This window comes from Temnothorax curvispinosus, unplaced genomic scaffold (genome assembly GCF_003070985.1).
Source record: "Temnothorax curvispinosus isolate PA1 unplaced genomic scaffold, ASM307098v1 QBEX01000740.1, whole genome shotgun sequence".
NCBI classification, from domain to species: domain Eukaryota; kingdom Metazoa; phylum Arthropoda; class Insecta; order Hymenoptera; family Formicidae; genus Temnothorax; species Temnothorax curvispinosus.
The window spans coordinates 730,616-754,459 of NW_020210520.1; the positions used below are offsets into that span (position 1 = coordinate 730,616).

General features: G+C 39.9%; 1 protein-coding gene across 1 annotated transcript in view; it reads right to left on the minus strand.

Annotated features, from left to right (window-relative positions):
* Window positions 1-291: 291 nt before the first annotated feature.
* Window positions 292-23,844, minus strand: part of LOC112457341 (GAS2-like protein pickled eggs) — a 60,406-nt gene continuing 36,853 nt past the window's right edge. Inside the window, exons 4-8 of the mRNA XM_025020333.1 lie at window positions 11,082-11,283; window positions 10,910-10,994; window positions 9,833-10,235; window positions 9,213-9,582; window positions 292-3,092 (exon numbers count right to left, since the gene is read on the minus strand). Of these exons, the coding sequence (XP_024876101.1) occupies window positions 2,146-3,092; window positions 9,213-9,582; window positions 9,833-10,235; window positions 10,910-10,994; window positions 11,082-11,283 (2,007 nt within the window). The 3' untranslated portion in view covers window positions 292-2,145. The remainder of the gene's footprint in view (window positions 3,093-9,212; window positions 9,583-9,832; window positions 10,236-10,909; window positions 10,995-11,081; window positions 11,284-23,844) is intronic.

The window sequence follows — 23,844 nt, forward strand, 5'->3', positions numbered from 1 at the left end:
AGTTTGCGTATATACGTGCGCGCGTATATATAAAACACTATACACGTCATTTATACGCGTAAGACGTACATAGGAAATCGCTCGAATTCCGAATAAGGCAAGACGGCTCGAGTCTGTCGCGAATAATCCGCGCTGTATCGGGATATTCGCCTCGATTCTCGCGTGTTTCCTATATTATAGTGATAGACCGTAAAACGTACATTTAGCAGACAATTAAAGAAGATTTTCCTAAAAGCTCCGGCGGCGGAAACAAACGGAGAAAAGACGGACAATATATCATCGTCCGAAATACTCGCAGCCGTCGTACATGACCTCTACTACACACACACTGTGATACTAAAAAATATCCCTCTTCCGTGTTATTCGTCGATAAAATAAACCTTTTTCTCTCCACCTTAATCCGTTACTAAGACACTTGGTAAAAAACTTGGCGCTACGCTTGCGTTTGGTATAAAAAACAGTTAAACACTGGAATGGCATTCGTTCGACGACACACGTCGCTATCTACATAATGCAGTCTGCTCCAGATTGAGCGGATGGGGAGGGGAAGGAGGGTACATTTGATTTTCCATTCAAGGGATTTCTTATTCGATCTTCAATGTCTTTAATCAATTCCTTCTCATCTTTCTCGTTCTCTTCCATTTTTTTCCTCTTCTTCAGCGAGATCGTTAACGTATAATAAATCATCTTTGATAAATATATCCGATAAACTATATAATTGTTTAAATAAAAATGATTAGGCGTTATCGGGAACGGTAAAAACAATTGAGCGTACAATTGCCACGCTCCTTCGACGATTGTTTAAATTTTCCGATTGCGTGATCTTGGAGATCGGTATCGTCAATCGATCGTATTAATCCTTAAAGTATCACACTTTGATTCATTAGGTAAAATATTGTAGAGAAAAAATGATCAGGATTTTCGGTATATATTCTCAACGATAATTGCTTAACAATGCAATTTCTGTTTTTAAAAAATATGACGTGCTAATCTAAGGATTATTGTTGTAAGGCCAATAATCAATAGCATATGGGATGCAATTAAATGACTGGAAGTGAATCAATTGGAAAGTCAATTAACGCAAGACTCGCCATAGCCAATTGCCTACTTTTGATTGCATTGATCAACTAAAAACTCGTTCACGGGACGAATTTTCGACTCATTCCACCCTCCCTTTGTCTCTGTCTATCTCTTTTTCAATGTCTATCGTAAACATCGTTTCATTCTTCAGCACCATCTAAGCACCACCCTGATACGTGACTACTAAGGACTACTAACTGATTGACCCCGTACCGTTAAGGCCCGTTAAGTTTCTCTCCGGTCGGACGTCTTCGATCTGCGATGATAGTCGTTGAAGGTAGACGAAGAGCAAAAAAATAGAAAGCAACATTCTAAACATCGAACTATTTGCCGTGACGATAATTCGAGCGTAAAACACAAACATTTAAACGACAGGCAATGTTATTAAAATTTTTCGAGATTTAAACTGCAGAATACCGAAACTTGTGGAAATTTAGATTTTTAATTTTTGGAAACACCTGATTTTAATAAATTTAAATTTCAAGTCCTTGAATCAAAACTTCATGGAATTTTACTTGTCAAAACAAAAGTAATTAATTTGTAATCTTGTAGTCTAATTTTTTATATACAAAAGCATTTTTACTTTTCTGGAAGATAATATATTTAAAAACATTTTCTTTCAATATTAAAAGCAAGAAAAAGTAAAGTGTTAATTGAAGTAATTTAAAATTATCATTTTAATGTTTTATCTTTAATACTGACCGAAGACCAAAAATGATCATGCCAATGAAATTCAGTCTTCATCATCATACTCGATTTTTTCTTACTCGTCATTTCTACAAATCTGTAGGTAAGCTATATAAATCTTTGAATCTTTTAAATACTTTTTTATTAAATTGTCCAGCTATAAAATATATTCCTATCCTTATTGTGATCAAGACGTCCGACCTCAACTATCAAATTGAATCAAGAATCAAGCACGGCTTGATAAGAAACGTAATTACTACGCGCGTGCCTGGTTGCTCTCATTGACGTTAGCATCTACTTGAACAGTCTAACTTAGCCTAACACGCGAAGGCTACCTGGTGTATCTCAATCTTCATGGTCGAAAGGGCAGAACCACCCTCAAACGCTGTCCGACGCCACGGACATCGGTCTCTTATAGGAGAGAGCACGAGGTACCGGTATTCTTGAGCATCCTTCCTGGGGTTTCGGATCCTTTCTAGGACTTACCGATACCTGAACGTCCTGGGGCACTGTCATCGCACCGTTACTATCCACCCACACTTTGGCAAAATCCATATCCGCGACACCGTCGGTCGAACTGGTCTGGTAGTCCCTCAGGAGGCCCTGCAGCTTCTGCACCATCTGACGCTCGTCCTTCAAGTCGCCCAGTTTCTGTAAGATTTGATCGAGTAACGGATTCGTCGCCTTAGTGGGCGACGACTGAAGGGAAGCGGTGCCTGTAGCGGTCCTGATTCTCCTTCCATTTCTGTCATATTGAACACCGAAGTTCGGGCTTGGCCGGGATTGCAGGCTCTGTCTACCCGGACTTTTTCGCGAGAAGCTCGGCGTCGTGGCGCATGTGACCGGCGTAGATCTCGGATCCAAGAAGGTGTCCGTTTGGATGCTGGCTCGCCGCCTGGTCTGTCGGCCGTTCCATGTGGCACTACTACCGACTGGCGCTTTAGAGGACTTGGGTGTGGTTATCGGTGACGACACTTTGCTGAGACTTCCAGTCGGCGTTAACTTTCGTAGCGTCCCGTAGCTTCCGTTGGCCTTGCTGCGAATCGAGCCTCCTCGGTTCAATGGGCTACCTTCCGGGCTGGAATTGCTGTCCTTAGGCGTTTTGCTGCCGGAGGACGCTTTAGATAAGTTACTGTTTTCTCGCGCGATAGAACCGGCGCGGGGAGTCCTGTCGCCTGTCGACGAGGATGTCACGCTCCTGGACGGGGATGAGACCCGTAAGGGACTCACTAGCCTGTCTTTCCGGACTACCTTGCGCAATCCAGTCTCGATGCTGTCGGTCTCCACGCCAGATCTTTCCTCGGGTTCCGCCTTTGGAGGTTGCTCTGGAAACAGAAAAAGGGAAGACACGTGTTTACGCAGGAAATCCTTAATCCATAATTAATTAGCTATTTTGCTATTTCGACATTGATTGTAAGACTCAAATGATCTTAGAACAGATCAAGAATAATATTAAAACGTTCATGAAAGACAAATCAAATACTAAATAATTTTATCTCCAGTAATTAAAAAATAGAAAAAATATATAATTTAATATAAATGTACACCAAGCAAAATCACATAATTAATAATTTTAGTAAGTACTGCTATAAATGTAGGTAAAAAACGGAATCAATTCTTTTTCTTCTCTGAAAAGTTAACTTTAACGTTTTCATTATTCTCACATGACACAATCTTCAAAGCTGATATTATCAGCATAGATGATAGATAATGATTTAATAAATTAATTAGTTCGTAAAATTCATTAATTAACCGCAACAGCTCTAAAAAATGTCTCTGTTCCCATCATTAAAAAAACTAAAAATCACGAATTACATAAGTAAAATGTTATACAATTTTGTAATTAGCATTTCAATCTCATCGTTTCCGTGTAGCAACCTATTAGCGTATCATTGTAGCGACATTTTCGACAAGCACGCGCACAACAATTGATATTCGGGACTAGGCCTAATTTTTTTTTATTATCGGGAGGTGTTAATTTTCACGAACTCGTGTGATTTAGCAATATAAATGACCAAATTAATCAATCTCTTCGTTCAGCATACATTTATCATAAGCAAGAAACAGGTCCTGACATAATTGAGAGTGTTGATCCTCTCGATTTGCATCGAGATACACGTGCGACGAAAATAAGTATAAAATTCAAGACAAATTAAATCCTTCATCGGGACTTCCAGGAATGGTGGTCCATAAATTTTCTACTGCTTTATGTAATACAAGGGTTTTTTCTATACAATGTTTATGTAACTCGTTACGTAAAATTTTATATAGATGTCACCGTTATGTTCCGCTGACTTTACATAATTTATGTTACATTATATAATAACTATTATTAATGTTGAGCTCATCAATTTTGTTCAGGCATGTAAAGTTCCTATTGTCAAGCTCCATAAACAATTTTTATCTACCACTGAAAGAGAAATATGATGATAAACAAAATTACACTGCAAATTTTCCCACAGAATTTGCACCATTTATAATTATAAGAAATGCATATTCCTCACATAAAATATTGAACTTGGAAGTTATATCTTGGCATGTTGCCATATGAAATTAGAATTGACTATCGTGTTGTTTCTCATGAAGTGATGTCACCACATATTGCATTTCGTCCCACATTTCATTTTCGCACATTTTGTACGCACCCACGTCTAAACCACAGAGAAAGTCCATTCTTCGCCGAAGAGGAGAAATTAGATTTTTTAATTCATGTATCGATGTCACGTGAAAATGGCAGAATGGCCATTCGAAAGGTCGATTCGTTCTGAACAAACGTATAAATGGGAAAACGATCATCATAAAATCTCCTTCGCTAACTCTGAAAGAAAGGAACGACATCTCGAAATACGGTTCGCCGATCACGTTGAATTTAATCTTCGTTAGTTTAGAAGAGTCGATCAAATTCTCGATAACGCATTGCGTTTTTTAATCCGGTCGGCAAACCGACGTTCGCATAAATATTAACGCGTCCGGTTAGAGATTGTTGAGCTACAGTGTGGATATACGTTTCGCACGCACGTAACTTGTAATTAAAATCCGAGAATCGAAAATCTATTTCGAGATCTCGTCCTAGTAACACGCTGCTGGTCAAACCGGATTCAACCTTCATCGATCTAACGAGTCCTTGGAACTTGTTATTAAAATTACGCAAATGAATTACGAAGTGAATTTGTTGAAGAAACCTGCGTTGACGTTCTTGCTATAAACGCAGTTAATATTAGGTTCGATATCACGGTATCCGTTTGATATCGTATAAGATGTTTATAGCATATAATAAGAAAAGTACGTGCATAATTTACGAGATTTATGGTTTATAACGAGAAAATTATAGATTTCTTTAACGTAGCCTCTAAATCTTTCATCTATATCATTAGATCTACAATTTTATTTTCACAAAAGAGATTCAATTCTAAGAGCGAGCTTATCTTTCATCTACGAAAAATTCCACTAGCAGGCTAGTCAGAAAACATCAGTTTCACATCTAAAATATTAATCATAATATAAGAATAAGTGATTTTACTGGCAAAACAAAACATAACGAGAGCAATTAGCCGCCTTGTATTTTTGTCTCATGTACGAACTATCGCCAAGTATAAATTACTGTGTTACGTTGAGTATTGTCAGATGACGACGACACGCTAATGTTGGAACACGAATTCAGTGAAATCGTGACATTCTTTTTGCTGCTTTAAAAAATTGCACATCGTTACCAGATCCCATTCTCGACAATACTTTATGCACGACGTGACAAATGAGCATTCTTTAAAATTATGAGATCGTTTTTTGTATAAACTTCCAATCTTTTTTTAATTTTTTTATATTCTGACCTGTTAATAAGACAATGATTTACGATATTCAAAATATATAGCACGCGATTAAGATAACAGGAGGGTAATAATTGTAAATTTTCCTCTCAGAAGACAGCCTTCCAACAATCAATTTAATCCTTTGAACGTCCGAAAAAGATTCGTAGCTCTTAATATACTTTCACGGTTGTCTCGCCTGCTTGTCGATTTTGTTTTTACTCTCGATGCCAAGGAGAAGTTCTCTCTCGCCCGAGTGAACGCAGATCTCCTTCGAAACCGAAGCGAAACGCTCGGTATCGCGAACGTGCTGACGCGCATCAGAGAGCACATCGCGTGCATATCTCATTGCCGTTAAAACAAGTCAAGTGCCTCGATGCATGTTTTTGAAATGTACGCGTGCTCTAGCGTCGTCGCATAAATTAGAGATATCGATGTAAATGAAGGAATCGCCGGAGGTCGCCTCTGGCGGCTTCGCGTAAATCTTAATAAAATCCCGCAGGGATGACTGATCCGCACAGTCATTTGGGCTTAGCGAACCCACGGACCTGAGCTCTGAGTACCTACACTGCGGGCATTTACATACATTTACACATCATATATATATCCATATACACGTGTTTTCGAGTGATAGCGCAATAAACATTTGAGAAAAAGTGGAATTAAGATACGATCTAATCTAAAAATAATAAGAAAAATAGAAATAACGAGATGGATGTTTGATATGGATGAAGCAGGACAGTGAGAGCTAAAGCATATTTATGTATATCCCTTAATTTAAAAAAATTTTAACCGGACATTTGTTGCTTAGAACGCCTCCGGATCGTTCTTTCATTTCTCACAAAATATAACGCGAAAGTTCATCTTGACGGCGAACGATGAAGGACAGGACGACAGCGGATTAGTTTTAACGAAAATAAATTATTAGATTCTGCAAATAATTATCTATTTCTAAAGACAAAAGAATAAATACATTAAAGATAATACGTAAAAAGATTTAAATAGATGAGAGCATCTGAAGAGCAGATAAATATAAAATGAGAGAAAATATGTAAATGTTTTGGTAAGAACATTTAAAGTTACATAATGACTCTTGTAATCAGATGTGGTATGATTTTTCTGCAATTATTCTGATAAATTCAATTTGCTCGAAAAGAATAATAAGATACATCTCATTATGTAATTCTATATATATTAAAGTTAAATATCGTTTGTGCCTTATCTAGACAAATAACTTTTTTCCATCGATTGTGTATGAGAATATTTAGATAACAATCTTTAAATGCGATAACCAATAAAAGAAGATATGGTCGAGTTCAGAAATAATAAAATCAGACATTTTTTTAAAGAAGATAGAAAATAATTATAATAATAAGTCAGAGTAACTATATAAATGTATTTTATAAAATTTTTAAAGAAATTTAGAAACGCATTTAACCGGTTACAAACACACAATTCCAAGTTTAGTCAGAGACAAACATCCTGTTATGCATCGCCATGTTTTGAACCAAACTTGAATAAATTTTACTTTAAAAAGTTGTTGTTTTCGCGTCACTTTCTGTGTCCAGGTCACCGGGTTAAGTTATAGTCGTTCCAGTCCGTTCAACTTGCTACGAGGAAAAGCATTCGGGACGATCGAAGCGGGTCGCGTCGTGCCGCGGCTGGCCGCCGCGAACTTTTTCCACTTGCGGCAATGCGTCAACTGCGTCAAGTGAGTCGAGTGCCTCGAGTACACACGATACTCGAACGCTCGCGTGTGTTCAAGGCGATAGCGTACGAGAGTGTTATCGAGGATCGACCGGCGGCGATTGTTCCGAGGACAGGTTGTTGGAGATCGCCCACGTTTCGAGCGATCCCTCGCATAATCGACGGTCGTAGCACCGACTAAATGTCAGCCCGGCCCAGGCGGAGCACGGTTTTATAACGCGCTCTGCGTGCCCGTGTACTTTGAATATTAATCGTCAGCAGGGTGGTCCAAATGTCGGGTCAGGTACCCGCGGAACGATTTGCAGAGAGTCCGAGGTAATTCGCGGGACTGCGTGTCCTCGCGTGTGTTCTCGAACATATACGCGAGACACGATCGCGAGCTACTATCGAATCGATCGTGTGCGAGGTCTTTGTCACGTTCACGACTGACAGGACGGTCTCGATGAATCGATAAAGGCCCGCCCGATCCCACGTCAACGGCACGTAATTAATGCGAGACGTTCAAATAGCAAAACGTATACGCGCGGCGTATACGTGTGCGTAGATTCGTATAAATTCTCAATAATTTGTGCACATTGTATGTAAATCGCGTGGGATTTATGCGACAGTTCGATCGAGCTAGAGATGCAAACTAGACTTTCATCACGCGGGCTCATAAGATAGCTTTTACCGGCTCGTTTAAAACATACGTATGAACCAACGGGACTCTCGGATCTTTACAATTTCTGCTCGTTATCGACTGTTATTTCTTAGTTTAACAAGACATTAACAAATTGTTTTAGATCATGAGAAAATATACCATTAATAAACCATGAGATTGTGTATAAATCGAGCTGCCATTACTGACGAAAACTCTAAGGACTTTCCTTAAATAGACGCATCATTATATTTATAAATGGCTTTAGCAAAAGGTTATGAGAAAGATAAGTTAATTGAAGAAACAAGGAATTCGTATAAACAAATCTTTCCTCTACTGTCCGACATTACCATATTAGAAACAACACAATTTAAAGAAGAAACGTAAACGATCGATCGATTGCCAAGATTTTATTTTCAATGTGTATCACGATCGTTTTTTTTTTCCCTCCATACAAATCAACTTTCTCTGTACGTTATTTTTTTCCCCCTTCTTGACAGAGAAAATTTATCACCTCTATCTACGGTCGCGTAAAGCACCGCCTCAACAGACGAATTAATTCGTCGTTGTCGATATACCTGCAAGATCGACAGGCGGAGATAAACGTCGCGCGCGCGGCAAAGTATTAAATTCCGCTCGTGAGCGCACGCGCGCGCGCGCGCGATCTCGTTCTCTCTATTTTCGCGCACAAAGCACCTCCTCGCTCCTCCGCCGCCTAATCGAATTTAATCTCTCGATTCGCATCGGTCGAGTTTTTTTTTCGTCCCTCACCCCAACACGCGACATTGCCTCCATCGTTCACCGCACAATGCGCGTTTGTTCGTCAAGCGCGGGGCATGCATCTACATCGCCCTCTTTCCCTTCTCTCTCTCTCTCTCTCTCTCTCTCTCTCTCTCTCTCTCTCTCTCTCTCTCTGTTTCCCTTCCTCTCCCCGCTCTCCACCTCTCTTTCTCTCTTTATTTCTCTTCTTCTTGTCCCTTTACACTCTTATTAATTTCGATGACTCGCTCGCCGACGATGGCGAGTGCACGTCCAAACGCGCGTCGGGCATGCACTCGAGCCTGATCACCGTATTCACTCGACAGCGAAAACGAACGTCGCGAGACCTTATCAATCTCCTCGAACAGAAACGATCAATTTTATCATCGGATAAGATGGTGCCGTGTCTCGGCATATATGTACATAAAAGGACGAATGTTTTACTTTCGCTGTTGCGAAATACGGAGCAGCGATTTCTGATTTAAATCCCGCGCGGGGGACGCGATATCAAGAATATATTGTATACAGCATCCACTTACTTTGACAATCGGCAACCGTGGGCGAGCCCTGCGTGCTGGCGGAATTCCCGTTGGCGGTGGACGACTGAACGGCACCGAGACTACGGTAACCCTCGTCGGACACCTCGCTGCAATTGTCCGAGTGCTCTCCGTCACCGTGCGGCGACTTCTGGGTGTTCGCCGTGGTGTCCTTGCCGAAAGTCTCGAGTGCTGGCTGTTCTTCCTTGCTCGGCGTCGGGCTGCGGCTGCCGCTCGAATCTTCGCTGCACTTATAGTTGTAGATGGACGGTTCGTACTTTGGCGTGTCGTCCTTCTCAACGGCTCGGCGTGCCACGCCGCCCTCCACGACGTATCGTTTCGTAAACTCGCCCGGCACCTTAAGACCGCTCTCCTAAACAGCGCAAACAATTCCCGTTCCAATTTTCTCCTTAATGTATTTATTATTAAAAAATTATGAGCAGCACATAAAAATTTTCATAAAGTTTCGCGAGATTCGAAAAGAATATAATCGAAAGTAATTCCACTTTTTCTTCAAAAAAATTCAGTCTCTGAAGTACATCAAAATTTAAAATTCTCTGTTCTAAAAACTATATTGGATTTCCCTAAAAATATATTTTTCTCGTAGAGAAAAACGAACTTACTCGACCATTTTCCTGCAGTTTTCCATGATACGTCGGCGACCGTGCCTCCTCGTTGGCATTTCTTCTGGACGAATCTGTATTCTTCCGCGGTGTCGGGCTTCGCGATCTCAGATTCGCCCTAGGCGTCGGCGACCTTGATCTCTGCTTCGCCAAGTCGGTTTGCTGATTCGGGCTGGCCAGCAATTTCCTATGTGGCGTGGGACTTCTCGAGCGTTTCTTCTGCTCGTCGCACGATTGCTGCTGATGCTGTTGCTTGCTGCCGGCTGTCGGCCGGTGAGGTGTGGGCGATCGCGAGCGATTGCTGGAAATGCTTCTGGGTGGTGCGTGCAGCTGCGCCGATTGTAGATTTTGCACCGAACCGACGCTCGACGCGGAACTCCGTCGGGTTCTCGGAGGTGATGATCTGGTGGCGGAAACAATGACCGGGGCGTTACGGCGGAATTGATGTCGGTCGTTACCCGGGTCGTGCCGGCCGGGTGTGCATCGGGGAATTTTCAGTTTCCGCGATGGCGACGAAATGTCACGACGTGTACAGTATCGGCCGTAAGTTCGCGAAATCGAGATAAGATCGGGAAGATTTATAGGAAAAATCGCCAACGTTAGTAAATTTACCTCGGCCTTGTTTCTCGTAAACGTTATAGAGGAGATGTAACACACTACGCGGTATAGTCTACTGCTTTCACAAAAGGCTATTTCTCTTTCATGTAAATCTAACGCTCTTCTGGACGGTACTGTAAGCTATAATGTATGCACGCGTGTTTATGCATCCATATATTTTATTACCCTATACAGTGACTTGCGATAGAATGTCCATAGTTCAGGCAGCGTAGCTAACGCATCGCATTTACAAACTGGATGGTATTTACACTCAAAATGTAGGGATAGGCGTATCGATAGATAATGATAATCCTGATCGTACAAGGCATTAAATGTCAGATAAAAAGTACTAATTTCGAAATGATGAAAATTATGTTGTTTAGTCCTTTTAAATTAGCCTCAAAAACAATTCACGCAAGATAAAATATGACCAAAAATAAATGTGTAATTAAAATTGTTATAAAAGAGGAGGGTACTTACCGTTCGTAATGCACCTGCGCATTGCCTAGATCGAAGGATCCACCGGCTTTTTGAATGAGCTTCGCCGAAACCATCGAGCGATGTGCTAAAAAAATAAAAAAATTGATTAGATTCATTATAACGCGACTCGTTTAGCATGCGAAGGGATTGATAAAACAGGTGCGATACTTACAGTTTCTGCATCGGCATGGATCGTGCTTCTCCAAATAGTGGCTGAGGGTATCCCATCCACCGCCGACACGCACCATTACGTGACTACGCAAAACCCGGACGTAGATCGTAACCTTGGTGTCGCCGATTCGATACTTGCCCTCAGCCACATGGATCATCGGGAACTGTGTAGGACATGTGCACTCTTCTACGATATCGCGAACCTAAAAGCAAAAAAATAATTGCAAACTTGTAATATATGTATATATAATACAACATTTTATATATTATATATTACAGAAAGAGAAAAATATAAATTTTATTATTTCTTTAAAATATATATTTTTTTAATATTTATGACACTAAAATGTTGAATTAGAATTTTTTAGTTTTTCTAATAAAGGTATTTCTAATAAAGGTATAGAGCAGAGAGTATATTTTTTTCTTTTCTTGGTGTATCGATATATAACATTCTTCTTATAGTACACATATTTAGCGTTTTCTAAATTTTCGACAGTCAAGTATATATTCAGAAATTTTAATATCACACTTCAATATTTCGTCAGATAAACTTTTTAACTCGAAGAAATAACATGGATGATGTATTTTTGGATTCAATCATAAACCACAAACATAGTAAAAGTACATCGACTAATTTCTTTTTTCTTTGAAACACTAAACTCCGCCGAAATAAAGACTCGATATGCTTTGTCCATTGCATTGTTTTGCGGAGAAAAATATCGCCGAACCGAAAGGGGAGAGAATATAAAACGCCTCCGATAATTAGTAGGAGCGAAACGAAATTCTCGGAAGTCGTGCCAAGATGGGTTCCAGTGGACGTCCATCGTTTGGTTAACAAGGCCGCGGAGAGCCAGGTAAAACCGCTCGACTTCGTCTTTCGAGTCGCTTTTAGCGGCAGTCGTTCGCTGAGTCACGCTGAACAAAAACGCGGAGTCGCTCGTGTAAGATCAATTACCAGCTCGGGAAACCTTGCTTTTCCTCACGAGAAAGTCGTTCCTGCTCGCGGCGTAATGAAGGAAAGGTCGCGCGTCGCGATTTTGTTGGCCGATTCGCACGTTGTGAACATAACGATCGCCGATTTACCCACGTAACACGAAACTTTAAAGTCGTAATTTCTTACTATTAGTTTTTTCTTCAGTTAAATAGATACATTTTTATGAAAATTTGCGTAATAAAATAATCTCTAGAATCTGTACCAATTTGTGAAGAAATCATCAATTTCACAAGTTCTACCTCTCACAAGTGCTTAATTTCTTCATTCGTACGCTTGACACTCGGCATTCGAAAGTCTCGTAAAGTCATAAATCCCAGAAAGGGCGGGTTATTCACTTGACAACCAACAGAGAAAGGGATTTTCATTTTCACAGGCGTCTCGCAAGCGCTCGAATTAGAAAGCAGAGATAATTGCGCACATTAAAGTCCTCAATTCTTCAACATTAAAGGAGCGTCCCTTATTATGAAATGAGCTCGTTTCACCTCTCCGACAGAAATACGAGAAAGAGAGATGCGCGCGACTTCTTTTCCTCTATCTCGGGCGAAAACTTTCGAAACGCCGAGTTCAACTGAAAGGAAGAAGTGCAAGCGTGCAAGATTCGCGTTTCTTTATCGTCGAATAATAAAATAAAATTGTTCCTGCAAGGAAAATTACGCAACGATTTATGCTCACGATACGTCTCGGTATTTACGATCATTACGATCATTACGATTATTGCGCAGTCTTACTTAATTTCCACCAAATGATTACAAATTGCGCGCGCGTTTCGTGTTTTATAGCTTAATTAAGAAATAAAGAATTCTGTAATCATACTTCAGAAGATCTCTAATTGTTTAAATTAAATCCGACTCTAAATTAAATCGCATATATTCGTCATATGAAGGAAAACTATTCTGAAATATTAGAAAAAAAAGCATATCAAAAGAACGCATTACTTTTATCTTGAACTTTTTAAATGCGATGATCAATGAAATCTTTAAGCCTTAAAATAAAATTTAGATTTGTATAGTTCAAGAACAGATAAGTATGCTGTCAATTATACTCCAATTATATTCTAATTTCAAATTTTATTGAAATTTTAAACCAGATATATAAGACAAATATTTTGTACCGCGTATTAATTATGAAATAATTGGAAATCGTAACCAATTTTAAACAATGATGGCACAAATAGAATCTTTATGTGTGTCAAAACACGAGTTATTTTTACATGTATGATACTGGCTATAACGTAAGAAATTGGAGAACCATCTGGTAGCGTACACGAGTGCTTCTCTACCACTGACCGATTCAATTCCTCAACACCGTCAAAGTGACGTCCCCGTCGGCGTCGCTGACGATTTATTGTCCCGCTGTGTAGGTACACGCCCGCGATCGATGGACCGATCGCGATACCCGTGACTTCCTTTCTCTTCTTCTGCGCGCGTTATCGATCGAATCAGCCGATAAGCCGGGCAGATCGATCGATCCGCCGGCGTGGTGTCGCAGAACGACGCGCCGTGTGGTGTGTGCAGCGGCTTTCGCTTCATATTGATCGCGGCCGGTCTCCGGTGGTATCGCGGTCGCAAATCTCGCGCCGCGCCGATACAACACGCGAACACGCGTGTCCTTGGGCGTTCACGAGGTGCAGGCCACCCACTGCACCGCGCGACGTCACTGACGTAATCATTTATCAATGAGAGCGCCGCGCGCCGATATTCCCCGCCGGAAGTGATCATTAGCCGGGGGTATCGATGATCGCCGATCGCCGAGATCGGCAGTTTATCGACGCTTTTATGCGCGCGCGCACGCGCTTATCGAGTCATCGAGACCGCGATTTACGACGCCGAGGGTGTTCCGTTTGTTTCTTGACCTGGCAGCGCGGTGGCACGGAAGGTGTTCCATCTCATTGTTATTTTTGTGCGTCTCGATGAGGAATTGTCCAAACGTGCTCTGACAATTAGTTATGTTTATCGCGGGGAAGCGAGCAGCGCGCGAGAAGTGCTACCTCTTCTAGATTTTCTACAGATAGCTACGTTTCTCTTGGAAGCTGAGAAATCTTTCCCTGCTGCCTTTAACTCATCGTGCTTTTTATTTTTATATTTTTTTCCCACGCGTATGGATTACTTATAATTCGTTTTGAGAAAAGATTTGACTTTGCATTCTTGCAGATAATTTTTCAACCTTTGATGATTTTACTTGATTTCTAATAAACGTGCAAACCACTTGGGCACCTGTACTTCGGTAATCACATTTATTTATCATCATCTTTATCAATAATTTCCTCGGTCGGCTTCATTTTGAATCGCTTCTTGATAGTTCGAAGATCGGAATTTTCTCTGCAACGGACATTAAACCGGCCACGCTATCGATCACTCTCCCTTATCGCCGAGTCGGATCACACCTTAAATATACAGGATGTCTATGGGAGATCCAATCTAACTCCAAGAACATGTTTTACTGGTTCCCAAGATCGACCCAGATCCAAGCATCATGTACATGTCCGTATTTACAATCAGTTACGACTGTTGAAATTCAACATTTACATGTCAGACAAATTGTTCGGACAGTTGGGAAACCATGTGTGTCATTTTATACGCGTTTTAATCCCTTTTAGGAATTCTGATGAGCAAGATCGTTTATATTCAAAGAAAAGCATTATCGACCATGTCGAATTGCTTCGTAGAATGTTAACAACCATACAAAATTTTGACTGGCCAGAGACATCGTTATGTGCCAAATCGAGTTATCTCATACTTCCAGTTAACGTATTACTCTTGAAGATTTCTCGGTAAACGTTTAGAAGTATCGCGTATGCTACGTATGTTATTCGTGCGTCTACGTTCAGCAGCATGTTTTTGACACAGCGATGAAAAGTTATTTACCGCTCGCGTTTGCAACGTGTAATACAACACGTCGTGTGAAATTCTTGGTCACGGACCGCTGGAAAGCGGACACGTGGCCAGAACGCCGCGTTTTGCTGCCACGAGTGTCGGTGACACTTTTTCAAAACGGACGATTTATATGGACCGCTCGATAAATTAACAAGCGTACGCGGCGCGGCCGCTCGCGTCTGTCGCGAGCGGAATTTTCTCGATGATGTAAGACGACGCGAATTTTTTTACTCGTTGTATCTCGTCGAGGTGTTAAATAATCGCACAGAACATTACGTCGTGCCGAACGCAAATATGTTCACGGCGAGAAGAATATAACATCCGTACAGTAGTTGTAACATACGTTGCACATGGCTGCATAGCTGCAAGTTTTACGGAGAAATTGTCGTATCATGTAGAACATACATAATTAAAAAGATTTAAAAGTAGACGAGATATATTTAGCAAAATACCAATATCGTGTTGATAAAGTCTTTATCATGTAACTTTATCACAGACTATTAATAATATTATGTAAAAAAAGATACATGAAGCAGAAAATATATCCAATTTAAATTAGCATTTTTCAGATAAATGTTCTCAGAAATCTCAATATAAAACTCCATTAAGTTGTCATATTATGGTTACAAGTTTATTACCTCATTTACCTCCTAATTATCATAAAGAGTCGATCGATTTTGTCCCTCGAATTTCGTGACCTCGAATTGTTATGCATTAAAAACTTCACGAATGTCTCCAAGCGTCCTATCCCACAACTCTGATTCCAATCACGATTGACAAATTGACGCGTTACGTAAGACGGAATTGAAAATCCCGATGTTTGGACGATTCGTGGTCTTCGTGGAAGGTAACAACGATGGCTCGGTAAATCATCGCGAACGAGCGTCCGCGCATTGCGGATTCCGAGGGCGTTCCGGCTGACGTCGATTGTGAGCTTCCACTTACGTCACGCGTTGTCTCTCCTTCCAAATATTTAATCAGGTCGCGGAGTCAGTTAACGAATTCAGTCGCGTAGCGATGGTACCGCTCGATAATTAATAAGTTGCGGATAATAACGTTTAAGTAGTGGGCGTTGTCAGATATTTTTCACAAAAACGTCAGACGATTTTATTAGATCTTTCAAAATCTATAAAAATTACGATTATTTTCACTTATGCAAAAAAGGGTGTACTAAAAATTGCATTCGACATTAACTACTTTATTATTTTTACTGTATTATTTTATTATTTTACATTTAAAGAAGAATAAGATGGTACAGTTTAAGAATTTTCTTCTACGAAAACTCGTAAAGGAATTACAGACACATATTTTCCGCTCACGACGCTCGTGGCACAAACTTGAAATAATGAGATAATAAGACAGCCATGTCTGACGCTTTTAGCGCAACGCAACACGCAGTGTCTTAAAGCGGCCAAGAAGCACGAAAGAATATAAATCGGATCGAACTATGCCGCTGTGAGCTACTCGTGCGTGGAATAGTTGGACAATTTGCGACGACCACCAGCCGGTATATAAGCGGCAAACACACACGGAACGATTTGCAATTAAGAGGCACGTTAACGGGGCAGGATTTCGTCGGCTTTACGACGAACGCCTTGACGCAACCAATCGGTGACTCGACCCTAATGGCGCACTGCAGGGCTCAGCGCGCAGATTTATTTACTCCGCCGATTGCGTTATCATTCTGCGCCGGCCGTCGAGGAGAACCCGTTTCGAACGCTATTTTAAGAATCAATTATACAAGGTATTAACTCGACGTCATTCGCGTATCATTAACGCGTCGCATTAATTGCGCGGTGGATCGAAACGGAGGGAGGAAACGGTTGCCTTCTATGAAAGAGCGAATTGTCGATATATCAAAACTGAGAAATAGCTTTTCACTTTGCCTACAACATCGTAGGTATACGGTAAGTGAAATTGTTTGAAAGTTCGGATGATATAGAATTTTTTGCGCTACGACATTTCAATGGTACAAATTCTTCTAAGTTATGTTATAATCCGATTTCCTGTAGCATTCTGCATTTTGTACTTTCAGAAATTACTTAATAGGTAGAGAGTTACAATCCGTGTCATCCGTGAAGTCAACGGAAAAAGAAAAAAGCATATGATGTATTATTTTGCAAAGAATAGCAAAGAATATGTGTTAATATATAATCGCATATGTTTCATATGAGATATACGTTTAGAGAGAAACTTCATGACAAAGGGTTTGCTTTGACTGACTTGACGAGTCTCACGAGATTCATCCATCTTAACAAATGAATAAATTATCATTAGATGTTATTGAAACGGGCAACGCGTAACAACGTTTTGCGTAATGTGCGATCCTTCGTTCATTACGGAATAACGAAAGTATCAATGACGATAATGTAACCGGTTCGACGACGATTTTCTAATGGCCGTTAAGTTAATGCACGTTAGCGCGGCGACAGGCAAAATTTATGGCGTTTATTAAGCGAATCCGGCTTGTTATCCTTTTAGCCGGCAAATATGTTATGGCAGCGAGACTAATGGCGACATTAGCGGCTCGTAATAAACACCAAATATCAATCGCGAAGAAATATCGATTGAGATTATATATATTTAATTGCATCGCGATCTTGAATTATTAGATGCCATTTTCCGATTGTGTTGATAATCGTAAGTCGGGATTGGATCTAGGACACAATCGCCATCTTCGGCCGACCTCTTTCGCCGTCCTCGACCGTTTTGCGACAGACCAATTGTCTACGAGCTACTGAGTTTGTAGGCTACGCGTTTCCGGTTTGCGACTGCGCTACAGCTCGAATTAAACCACGCGATTTCATTCCCGTTTTGCAACAAAAGTGACGCATCAATTCTTTAATATGCAGCTTTCCATTTCCTTTGTTGGCCACGTCCTCTCTTATTTATTTCACAAAGCCTTAAAGCAGCCTTAGTTTCTTTTTTTAAGTCTTATTGGTGCCTTATTTACAATTCCTCATGAAATTTTAACGAAATTATGTTTCACTACTCAATGTCTGACAATTCTGCTTAATTAATCTTATAGATCTGGAAATTTTATAACAATCAAGATGTATGTAAGTAACCCATAAATCCTCATATTTTTCGCTTATCGAATTCTTATTCAAGTGAAAATATTCTTTGAAATTGCCATACGGAGCAACGTTGAATTGCATGGATATCTGGCGAACCGATGATTGGAAACCAATAGATTGATTTTACGGATCGTAGCATTTTCTTGGCATTACCCGAATATTCCGCGCAACTTTGGCGTCGATATGGAACAATGCTCTGCCATTGACAAATATATATAAAATATCTCAAGAAATAAACACTTTCTAATTATATTATTTATCAAATTTAGAATTAATTTTTCCGAAATATTTTTAACATTGTTAATTTTCAAAATTATTATCTTGATTATTTATGCTCAAATTAAAAATATCTTAAAAAAGATACTAGATGAAAGATTATCATCTATTTACGTTTTCTCAACTTAACTCGCAAAGCCCTTCACTTGCAATCGCTTACAATTACAAAGCTATATCGGTACAATAATATCGGGAAAAGTGTCAATTTTCTCAGCTCGTTTTGCAATGTCCAGTTAGTCGCAAAAAACGCGCGATGATCGGGGATATCCTGTATATCCTTGCATATATCTATACGTACATATCGCTCGCTCGGGACAAATTGTGTGGCGCATTGCAGGTGAACGGACAGGATGAATGGTTATGATGCTATAATGCAAGGCCGTCATGGCTTACGTAACATGACCCAACCTAGCGATACGGAGTACGGATTATTATCGGTGTATTCGTTTAGAGGGAACGACAAGCAAGGAGGAAAAGGGAGAGAAAGAGAGAGAAGGAGGGAGAGAAGGAGGGAGAGAAAGAAAGAAAGAGATATCAGGCATGAGTTGTATCGCCCACGCGTCTCGAGATTCGTCGGTCGGTTGCGAGAATTTTTGTGGATATCCATATCGCTCTACGTGCGAAATGACTTCGCGATGCACGCTCCGAGCGATGAAAAACGCGCGATTCTCGTAAAGCAACTTTCTCGCGCGCGCGCAAATCGGATGCAGATAGAAATCTTTGTGCATGTAGCGTGCGCACTAATGAATTGCACGTAGTACATTTGTGCATTCAAAGTTTAAAGCGCCTGCGATAATTTTGAATAGCTGTCGCGGGATTTTAGTAATCTGGTTTATGCAAGAATCGTAGCAATAATTACGACAACGTCGACAGATCTTATATATCATTAAATTGAATTTAAAAAGTATACAAAATCGCGTTTTGACGTTAAGTATCACGCAATCAGTATTATGTGATCCACACAATTGAACTAATATTACTGAAATTAAAACATGAAAATTACAAATTGCTACTAAATTATTCGTTAAACCGCTGTGAACAAAAGCTGGCAGTTAAATTATTTCTCTTTGGCATGCACATACAGTTAGACAGCCTATATAGATAATACATAAATACTTTAATAGAGTCCGCGTAAGCCTAATCGTCCTGCATCATGCAACAATCGATCAATTATAATAATTTATATTACTCATGCATATTTATTCATATACCCACAGGGCAACGAGCTCCCTCACGCTCACCTGTTCAATTGTATATTGTAAATGCGAATTCTATTATATAAGATTTTTCGTTACCGATCCATAAATAATCTGTACAAGCGGCCGGGTTATTCCCGTGGTGCATATCTAACGAGTTAATTCGAATCGTTCGCGTGTCTACGACATAAGGGATCGCGCGCGTTACTTGTGTTTATTAATTTATAGTATCGTAACTTACATTATCGCGACTTAATGAACAGCGGCGGGTACGCCGTTTAATTACTGCCGTGTCCATTACATGGTGTATCTTGTAAGCGCTACCGTCGTACGCATTAAAAATCGACATGAACGGTAACATATCGCGCAATTACGATTCGATACTTCGTCTTCTCCTCCCCTCGTTTTTGTCTTTCTTTTATTTTTACCTATATACTTTCCGTTCTTTATAAAATTCTTAAAAAGAGATTGAAGGTTTAATCGTTATTAATTACACACGATATAAGAAAGCTCCGGGAATCTAATGAGAGAAAAAGAGTGACGAACCCTGAAAGATCATCACTCTTTCTCTCTTCCTTTTTGCCTGCAACACATCGATGACTTTCTAATTCCGACGACGAATCCGCGTGACGCATCGAAGTGGAGGGCGACGAATTAAAAAGTCGCGCGGCAAGTGCACTTCCTGTGATGAAACGCGCGAACGAAAGAGCCGGTCGCGGTAAATCCTTTCCTTAATTGACGACCATTAAATCTTTTCACAGCGATCGATCAACCGTCCTACATACTTGCGCGGCCGTTTCTTGTGACACTGATACGCTTCACGTGTAACGCCCGGCGACCGAACAGAGAACGATTTCAATCGACGCGTTCGCGGTACACGCTTGACAAATGGAGACAATCGCATCGAGAAGTTTATGCCGATTTTATTACATTGTCAGAGACGCGTAGTCTCATTGACATATATTTCTTATGTCATCGAGAACTCTTGTCATCCATCACGACGTTACTCGAAGAGATAAAAAGGCAGAGAGTTCGTGGTGGAAATTAACAATAAAAATCTTTCAATTGACTACGCAATACATTTTCTACGAATCAAAAGAAGTGTCCTTTCTTCGCGTTTGGCAAAGAAAGGACACTTCTTTCGATAAGCAATTGTGGTTTTCCAAGGCGACACCGCGACGGATACACAGCGGCAAAACGGAATACGCAGCGTGGATAGATCGCCGAGCGGAAAGCCAGAAGAACGGGTTTGACTCGGAAAAGGTTAATGCGACGAACACGTTTCCTCGATGCGGAAAATAAATCGCTAATTACCCGGAGGGTGTCTTCTTTTAGTTCAATTAATTTATAGACTTACATAATTGTCGGCTGCCGAGGTAGGATCGTATATTTCTCCAGACAAGCGGAATGATCCCCCGATTTTACATCAAACATACTTTATTGGCACGCGATATTAATAATCCTTATTTATTATCCCGTATTAATGTTAACTAAATGTTACAAAGTCTTACTAATCCGTCTTGATCGTCTTGGAATGACTTACAGCTAGTTTTGATTAAATGGCTTTGATCAGCAATACTATGCTATATCGTTCCGTAAGTTAAAGAGCTATTTTAATATAGAGAAAAAAAAACAATTTAAACAATGCAGCTAGAATTAATTAATAAATTCCACACAAATCTAACTCTAAAATAAACCAATTTTATCTTCGACTACTTATTATCTCGGTTTATTTCTAACTATCGAAATATCATCAAAGAACTTTAGGAATAATAATTAAAGATTTGCAAGAGAAAATTAATAAGAAGTAATCCACATCAGATATTTATTTACGTACACATATATATATATATATATATATATATATATATAATATTTCAAGATACACAATATATGTGATTTTCGCTATAATCGATTCAAATATATTTCGCAAACTGAAAAAGGGTGACTATATTAGGGTCCGCCGCGCCGGAATCTGCATCCCACAGGCGCGCGTGCTCTCTCCTTCATCAGGGAGTTACTTTTGCGCGGGAAGAGAGTAATTCACTCGCAAGATCGGGAGATCGCCGGCTCGACCTGCGTAGATTGCGGCGCGGATTGCGCCGTGGATTGCGCGGCATGCGCCGTTAGTATGCAGCCGCATTTAAGAGGACGACGTTGCACGCGGAGGAGGAGGCACGCGCGCCGGGGTCACGCGAATGTGGACCTCGAAGACGGTGATGGAGGAGAAGAAGTAGATAGTGGAGGAAAGTTCCTCGCGGGCCCCGGCGGCGGCGGCGGGATTAATTTTCCTCGCGTTGTTATGTTAATAGATACGTCGACACGCGGAAGTATTGCTGGGGTATACGAAAGGTTGCGCTGAACAAACGAGAAGTGTCCTGCGGCCTTTTAATGCGCTTGTCAGCGACGTTACTGCGCTTGAACTGCCATCGATTTTACAATGTTACGCGCTCGCGAAGAAAGTTGCCACGGATCAAATATACGGGGTGTCCCGAACCTACCTAATCCTTCGAGTGACGAGGAACTCCTAGATTCCAAGACTATCATCCATTCAATCATTTCTTTCATGTATATTAATTTTTTCTATGGAGTAGATTCAGTAGATAAATAGATAGAAGAATGTTTTTAATTAATTGTAGCTAGATAAATTTTTATATAATTTTAATCTAAGATATATTCGACATGTAAACAAATAAATTCTACACGTTATAAAGTTTTGATAAATAATGAAGATACAAGTTTATAAAAGAATTCTTGGCAGAAACCGGATTTAATAGATTCCAATGTCTGCACAGCAACATGCTATATACAGACATTGGAATGATATAGACATGGGATATAGTTCCACGAGATATGTGCCGGAACTCTTCGTGAATGCGATCACTGGAGCGTAATGCAAAAGACTTAATTGTGTGGACTTAGAGCAATAGACAGTTGGAATACGCGGAATTGAAGTTTGGCGACTGAAAGAAATACCGTGGTATGCGAATACATGAATAAAACGTGAAAGCTGACAAGCTTATTTCTAATGACGTGATATAACAATGTTAGCTCTATCATTTATCTAGATCTGGAGTTTGAAAACTTTATATACAAATATAAGATGTATATATATATTATATATATTTATTACATATATATATATGTATAAAATTCTGTCTCTGATATATTAACGTCGACTTCTGCTTCTGCTTTTACTACTTTTACGAAAATAAGAACAAAGAATTTAATTCTTTCTTCTAAGTATACTAATCATCAATTAAACTGATACTTTGTGAGTCGCTTTAAGTTAATCTACAACTGCGTAATTTGAATGACGATGCATTCGACGAGGAATTGTTTGGGAAATTCGTATATATCAGCAAAGGATCGTAATGATAGAATCAGCGAGGTGTTGAGAATGATCAAAGTTGCATCACCGGCTATCGCCTTTGAGTCTTATTTGCAAACTCGATCGAGCCGAGTCAACTTTTATAATCACGGTGTCTTGTCGTGTCATATACGTATAAGAGTACGCGCGCAAACGAAAGTAGCGGAAATTTTATTTATGTCTCTCACCATTACGAGCTGACCTACAACTCTAGGAAACTCGAGTGTCCCCGCAGTCGTTTAAAAATCTCTCCAGCTATTGCTATTAATACACTTGCAGCTAAAATTTGCATTTTCCAGATAAAATTCTGAAGTAATGTCAACTTTAGAAGCTTAGTAAAGAGAAATTTACACTACAGAAAATTTCATGTAATTATTGGCACTACATTGCTTACATAATTTTATTACTTTATAAGCAACAAATGTAAATGCAAGTAATTAAAATCTTCTCATGTTTCTCATTTTTATTGTACGTCATAAATAAGTCAAACAGTCAAATACAAGCGCTTATCATTGTATTTCTTTTACTGATTAATTTTAGTAATAAAATTAATAAATTTATTTTTGTCGTACAGTAATGTGATACCTCGTTAAAATCGATTCTGAACATCAGAGTGAAAAAGAAGCGATTGCTTAAAATTCACTATCCAGCCGGTCTTCCTACTACATAATGACTATGAAGAAAAACATCTACAGCCCGCGGGCGCTTTGAAGAATATCGATCTCGATTGTAGACATTAATCAACAACACACCGTGGTGCAATGATCAAAAGTATCGGACGAGTGACTCAAACGAGGTTACGTCACAAGTGTTGACTCCGTGACTGGTCAGAAGATGTTAGGAAGGAACTTAAAAGTCGATCGCGTCGGGTCACTTCCTAATCACGGCATCTGATCTCATTGTGACATATAAATCGTTCCATAGGCAAAGGCATTATGAGCTCTGAAGTAGATAAATAATTGGTGGGAATTCGAATAG